At 53.5% G+C, this 7039-nt stretch overlaps 1 protein-coding gene across 1 annotated transcript; it reads left to right on the top strand.

The window, feature by feature from the left end:
• Positions 1 to 4386: 4386 nt before the first annotated feature.
• Positions 4387 to 6682, top strand: SP9 (Sp9 transcription factor). The gene is made up of 2 exons (XM_063118306.1): positions 4387 to 4407; positions 5327 to 6682. The coding sequence occupies exons 1-2, from the start codon at positions 4387 to 4389 to the stop codon at positions 6680 to 6682; spliced, it is 1377 nt and encodes a 458-aa protein (XP_062974376.1).
• The last annotated feature ends 357 nt before the right edge of the window (positions 6683 to 7039 follow it).

Raw genomic sequence — 7039 nt, 5'->3', positions numbered from 1 at the left:
CCTCCTCCTCCTCCTCCTCCTCTCTCTCTCTCTCCTCCAACTCTTGTTCTTTTTATTAACCAGAAGGCGAGATTTCCCTCTAATCTCAAGCTCCGCGCCCCCCACCCCTACACCTTGCCTCCAAACGACAAACTCTTGAGAGCCGAAAGGAAGGCTCTCCACATCACGGGACTCTGCGAGAGAACCCGGGTCTACTTTCCCCTCCCTCTCCCCCACCCATGCAACCTCCCTGGCGCCCGCCTGCGCGCCTCCTCCCCCCTGCCCCCCCCCCCCGCTTTTATTAACAACCACCCTGGCGCGCGCCCCTTTATTATCTAGCGCTGCGAGAGAACGGAATGGAAGGCTTTTTCTTAACTAAAGTTCTTAATTTGTCCCCCCTCTGAGCTCCTCTAGTAAATCAGAGGCGGGTTCTGTATCATGTAAATGCAAAACATAATTGAGACAGGGAGAGGTTCAGAGAGGAGAGTGTTGTGGCTTAAAAAGAGTGTGGGGTGGGAGGAGAGGAGGAGGATGCAATTTGTACAAATGATGGGGGGTGTTCTTCTCATCTGTTTGGCGGATCTTGTATTTGCACCTTCTGGAAAGGTCTCTCTCTCTCTCTCTCTCTCTCTCTCTCACACACACACCAGTCCCTGGGTAAACTCCATCTCTCTCATGCTCAGATTCCCGGGGTATGTTAACAACAATTGGTCTTCAATCGATTGATGTGGAATAGCTTAAAAAACCCGATGGTAAGAAAAGCACCGTTTCATCTGAGGGCTCTAGAATATGAACCTATACGCTCTCTTCCCCCACCCCATCCCAAATTATCTCTAATGAACCAATTGTTTCGCAGTTCTACCTCCTGAAGATATCAACTTTAGGAGTTGCTACAGATCAAAAGACTCATGAAAGGGAGGGGGTGGAATCTGGGAAACCAAATTTGCTGAAAGGGAGGAGGAACGACGCCTTTAATTAGACCATTCTTCTTTATTAGTATTCATATTGAGATTTGAGGGAAGGTGGGGGGAGAGAGATGCATGTTGATTTAGCCACCCTGTATTTACGATGTAAATATATTCCGAGACAAAAACGTCACGGATCAATTGTAAAGGACCCGGATACATACATTTTAGGGGAAAAAATCAGTTCAGTTTATAGGAGGTTCTCACCCCACTTTCGCTTCTTAGTCAGATTTGTTTATGCAGAATCGACATTTAATAGTGCTAATTGCACTCCAGTTAAATTGCCCTGATTGCAGAAGGGGAAGCAATTTTCGTACTCTCTGTCTGGGTTTGGAAGAAATTGTTTTATATTCACCTCTTTATAAAGAAGTAGAGATAAGGCACCGAGCCTCTGCACAAATTGCACTTAGGGGCTGACTGGCAGCATTCAGGCGCTATAATAGAGCATTATTTGGCCGTTTTGAATAATGTAAAGCGGTTGCTGAAAGCCATTCTCCTGAAAATTGCTTTAACTTTTAAAAGGGTGATGATTCACTCCAAAGCAGGCCCTTTGTTACATTGTCATTATCCCCCCCAAATGTTTTAACAGTCAGCTCAACACTTACACATAACACGCTGATCTTTGTTTAAAAACTAGATTTTTGGAGTATGAAGAAATCTGACAGAAAATGCTTGACCCCCCCCCCCCCCCAAGGATTTGGAAGCAGACGCTCTCTCCTGCCTCTTCAGCTTTGGGTTGATTCCCTTCCCTTTGCAGACGTGCGCAACCGTTCTAGTCAATTTCACTTACTTTTATTTACGACGAAGAATCAGTGGATTAATACGCATAGCGCACAAACACCCCCGACACCCCGCGCGTTTAAAAACAAGGCGGAAAAAATGCAATTAGGTTTTGGGGAAAGGGCGCGTATTGTTCGTGTGTGTGTGTGTGTTTCAGGGGAACGATGAGAAGCGGATTTGGTGGGTACCCACAGACCCTGGCTTATGATGAGTGATTAAAACAAAAAGGAAAAGAACCAACCCCGCTTTGCCAAGTGGTATAGAGAGGGATTATCTTATTTATCACTTTGTCAGCCTTCCTTAAAGAGAGGGTGGGAGAAGGCGCTCTATTTCTCCACCCCGAGCTGCCCCCTGGTTGGCCAGAACGCCTCAGTGCCACTTAGCAATCACCTCTATTAGTAAATGCAACGGCGGGTTTGCTATAAATAAACAGGAGCGCTCATCTCCCTCCCTACAAAGAGGGGTGGAGGAAGCTGTCACCTGTTGGGTGAAGGCTTCTGGCCCTATGTCCCTGTGGAACCCCCCACCTAACTTCGCGGGGCTGCTGGATTTCCAAACCCTCACCCCACCCCCACCGTTTTCAATAGCGCATACACACGCTGCTTCAGCCGCCTTGAGTGAGGTCTCCTCGGCTTCTTCTTCTTTTTCTGCTATTCGCCTACACCGCCTGCCTCCTCCCTACCTGCCCCATTGCTCAGTGTAAATCCTCGTGCAAAGATCTGGGGACAGCCGAGGGGGGCGATTCTCCCCCCTCTTCCATAATCCTAGCGTTTTGTTGACGACCTTCACCAACTCTACCCAAAACAAAACAGTACAGACGAAAGCAGAGGCCAGGAAGGGACTCTGGTGCCCTTTCGTGTTACTCCAGGGCGAAAGCAATCAAAGGCTCTTGTTACTCGCTGCTGTTGGTGAAAATTACTTGGGAAGGGAATCGTGAGTTTAGGACGTGCACAAGAGGCGGATCTTATTTTAATACAAGTGTGTGTGTGTGTGTGTGTGTGTGTGCGCGCGCGCGCGCGCCTTCTTCTTTAAATGATGACAGAAGAAAAGGAGTGTGTGTGTGTGTGTGTATGTGTATGTGTAGGGGGGGAGGATAAATCGTGATTCCTCCGCCTTGCCTTTGAACCACGTGTATTTTGCATCTGCGAACTGATGAGGTTCGGATGTAGCAGATGTGGCAGCAAAGGAGATGTAGCCGGGGGAAGAGCAGAAGTTTGCCTCCATCTCTGTCCTTCCTAACTGCTGTGAGGAATAAACAGACAGACAAAAACGAGGGAACAACCCAACGTTGCAGATAACATCTCAAGGTTCTTGGTGGTGGTTGTGGTTGTGGTGGTTGTGTTATGTTTTTAGAGTTGATTCCACCCCCTCCGGCCACGGAAAGGGTGAGTTTGACTCAGTTTCTTGGAGGCACATTCCAGCAAGACCATCAGAAGGTCTGTCGTGCGATTGATGAAGTTCACGGTATTGGTCACATGCAGGGAGCGGCAGATAAAAGTACCTTAAAAGTACCCTGGGCGTTTACAATGTGTCTGTCTGGACTGGAAGGAGAGAAGGAGATTGGCCCAAGTCCAGCCTCCCCACACAGGGGATTTGGGGGCAGGAGAGGAAGGATCGCTGCGGGCTACGAACTTGACATTGGTTGAGTCTTTTCCTCATCGGCACACCTGCTCTTTGCAGGTAAAGGAATATAACAAAACGACTTAGAAGTCTTTCCCACCCCGTGTTCTAGAATTCAAAGGCCGTCGCGATTTGTGGCTTTTTTCTTAAATCTTTTTCCAAATAAAACATACCAACCCTATAAAAACAACAATAACAATAAATTAATTTTAAAAAGAAACCACATTGCCAGCGAGGTGACCATTTGAATCACCGCATCACCACCGCCTGATGTTCTCCAAACACTCCCCTCGGAATTCGTAGTAGGGCGCTTGCTGTACAGGACTGTGCCCCACAGAGACCAGGGTGCCGTTGAAGGCCTAAGGGGCGGATGCCAGCCCCTTGATGTGACACGGCATATTTAGCGGTATTTCAGTTTTAAAAAGGAAGGGATTAATGAGCTGTGTAATATTCGCGATATAAAGCAAAAATTAAAAAAAAAAATCCAACGAAAGGGGGAGGGGGTAAATTACAAGAATCCCGTTCGCCCTTCTGCCATCACCCCTTGCCCTTTCTGCCCCCCATCCTAGAAATGGCTAGAGGAAAAGAAGCGTCATCCCTATAGTTCCCTTCTGTCACGGCCTTAACCATTTTTAAACCCAGGCTCTATTTTTAAAAAAAGTTAATTGCAATATAATGCTTTTAAAAGACCAAAGCGCACTGGTGAGTGTGTCCCCCCCCCACTCTTTCTTTCTTTTTTTTTTAATGCGTTTGACTGGCACGCGCCCAGAGCCATGGTTCTTGCATCTCCAAGTTTCTGATTGGCTGCAGAGCAACTCCTGCTTGTTCTTTCTCCAGCCTCATTGGGCGAGAGCCCCAGCCAGCGGTACTTCAAAGCAGGCGCTCCCCACACTTAGGCTGAGTTTAGCCGTCCAGAGCCAGGAGTGTACTTAGTGCAAGTGGAATACAGCGGGAAGCTGGGAGGACCTCGCGCACGGCCGCCAGTCTGCGCGCAAGGCAGAGCCCCCCTTCCAATCCCACCACCCAGCCAAGGGACTTGGCTATGGCTACGTCTATCCTTGGGGTAAGTCAGGAGATGCTTCATATGCCCACGGACTTCGGGTTTCGTGGTGTGACTGAGTCGTTGGGTGGGTGGATTCTCCCCCCAAGGGCAGCTGAACGAGTGAACGACCCGAACTGTTGCTGCTGCACCGAGCAGTTTGCGGTTGCGCATCTGGAGGAGTGGAAACAAACTGAAAGATAAAATAAGGCTAGTCTTGAGGCAGCTCTTTAAATTCCTGTTTCTGTATTACCACCACCACCCCGCAACTTCGCTTTGATTTGTCCTGGCACAAATGTCCCCCACCCCTCCTTAAATATATTGCGTTGCAACGGCTTCCCCCGCAGTCTCAGATTTACCGGCGACCTTCTCAGGAAAGCTCTCCTAGCCGTTTTTATGTTTTCTGCCGCTTCTTCCAACAAGATCCCTCACCCTTAAAGGCTTTAGCGAGCATCTAGTTTTGTTTTCGCTCCCTCCCTTGGGATCCTTGTTTTTAAGACCCGTTTGTTTGATCCACCACCACAAGAAAAGAACGGAAAGGGAAATTTAACCTCTGCCTTTAAGATAAATCAGGTGTGCGCCTTTTAAAATTTATTTTAATGCCTGCTTTTGTTTTTGCTTATGTTGTGACTGTTGTAGGGTGTCCTGGACTGTCATCATTAAATTCGGTTTACAGCGTTTCTCCTGAACCCAGTGGCAGGGAGCAAGTCCTAAATTTGGATCGAGCTAGGCGGGATGAAACGAAACGGGAGTTTTTCTCTTTTCTTTTTCCATAAGGCGACTCAATTGCGCGCAACTTCTGGCGAGGAGACTTTTGGCTTGGGAACTTTGGGGGCCTCCTCTGCGAGCGCCGGGGTGAAGGAAGCTGGGCCGTGCTCGTGTGTCCGCCAGATCAGGGGCTTGGGGGCGAGGCTGACGGGCTCGTTTTGTGTCTCCCTCACAGGAAGAGCCACGATTTGGAACCACACCCTTGGCCATGCTGGCCGCCACCTGCAATAAGATCGGCAACACGAGCCCGCTAACCACCCTGCCGGAGTCGAGCGCCTTCGCCAAGGGCAGCTTCCACCCCTGGAAACGCTCCACCTCCAGCTGCAACCTGGGCTCCAGCCTGTCCGGCTTCACCGTGGCCACCAGCCGCGGCTCCAGCGGGCTCGCCAGCGGCAGCGGCACAGCCAACAGCGCCTTCTGCCTGGCCTCCACGTCGCCCACCTCGTCGGCCTTCAGCAGCGACTACAGCGGCCTCTTTTCCAACTCGGCGGCCGCGGCGGCGGCAGCGGCGGCGGGGGTGTCTCCCCAGGAGCCTGGCGGCCAGTCGGCCTTCATCTCCAAAGTGCACAGCTCGGCGGCGGAGAGCCTGTACCCGCGGGTGGGCATGGCGCACCCCTACGAGTCGTGGTACAAGTCCGGCTTCCACTCCACGCTGGCGGCGGGCGAGGTGGCCAACGGGGCGGCCTCCTCGTGGTGGGACGTGCACACCAACCCGGGCTCGTGGCTGGAGGTGCAGAACCCGGCCGGGGGCCTGCAGAGCTCGCTGCACTCGGGCGCCCCCCAGGCCTCGCTCCACTCGCAGCTGGGCACCTACAACCCGGCTGACTTCAGCTCGCTCACGCACTCGGCCTTCAGCTCCACCGGCCTGGGCTCCACCGCGGCCTCGCACCTGCTCTCCACCAGCCAGCACCTGCTGACCCAAGAGGGCTTCAAGCCCGTGCTGCCCTCCTACACGGACTCCAGCGCCGCGGTGGCCGCCGCCAGCGCCATGATTTCGGGGGCCGCGGCGGCGGCGGCGGCGGGCGGAGGCTCGGCGCGCTCCGCCCGGCGCTACTCGGGCCGGGCCACTTGCGACTGCCCCAACTGCCAGGAGGCTGAGCGCTTAGGGCCGGCGGGGGCCAGCCTGCGGCGCAAAGGGCTGCACAGCTGCCACATCCCGGGCTGCGGCAAGGTGTACGGCAAGACGTCGCACCTCAAGGCGCACCTGCGCTGGCACACGGGCGAGCGGCCCTTCGTGTGCAACTGGCTCTTCTGCGGCAAGCGCTTCACGCGCTCCGACGAGCTCCAGCGGCACCTGCGGACTCACACGGGCGAGAAGCGCTTCGCCTGCCCGGTCTGCAACAAGCGCTTCATGCGCAGCGACCACCTCAGCAAACACATTAAGACGCACAACGGGGGAGGCGGGGGCAAAAAGGGCAGCGACAGCGACACGGACGCCAGCAACTTGGAGACGCCGCGGTCCGAGTCGCCGGACCTTATTCTGCACGAGGGCCGAGGCAAGGACTCCGCAGCGGGGCCCAACGACTCCTAGGGAGGGAGGGAGGGCGCGCGGCGGCGAAGGCGGGAGAAGTTTTGGCGGGACAAGAGCGCGCCAAGAAAGCGCGCCAAAGGAGAGCGCCAGAGCGAAAGGACGCGCCCGAGGGGGTGGGGGGGGGAGAAGCCGACGTGAACCCCGGCACCGCCACTTTTGCTCCGCTTTCCCGGGAGCTTCGAGGGGTGGGGGAGGGGTGGGAGGGGGTGAAAAGTGAAGTGGAGGGCGCGCTTTAGACTTTTAGACTGTTTGGAGAGACTTGAACCCGGCCCTAAGGGCAGAGACGCAGACAAAACAACCGTTTCCAACGCAAGAAAACACGACCTCATCTTCCTGGCGAAGAGCAATAGAAGCGGC

This window comes from Elgaria multicarinata, chromosome 2 (genome assembly GCF_023053635.1).
Source record: "Elgaria multicarinata webbii isolate HBS135686 ecotype San Diego chromosome 2, rElgMul1.1.pri, whole genome shotgun sequence".
Taxonomy (NCBI): Eukaryota; Metazoa; Chordata; class Lepidosauria; order Squamata; family Anguidae; genus Elgaria; species Elgaria multicarinata.
The sequence above is the reverse complement of the archived record's forward strand: the minus strand, read 5'-3'. Positions and strand labels throughout refer to the sequence as shown.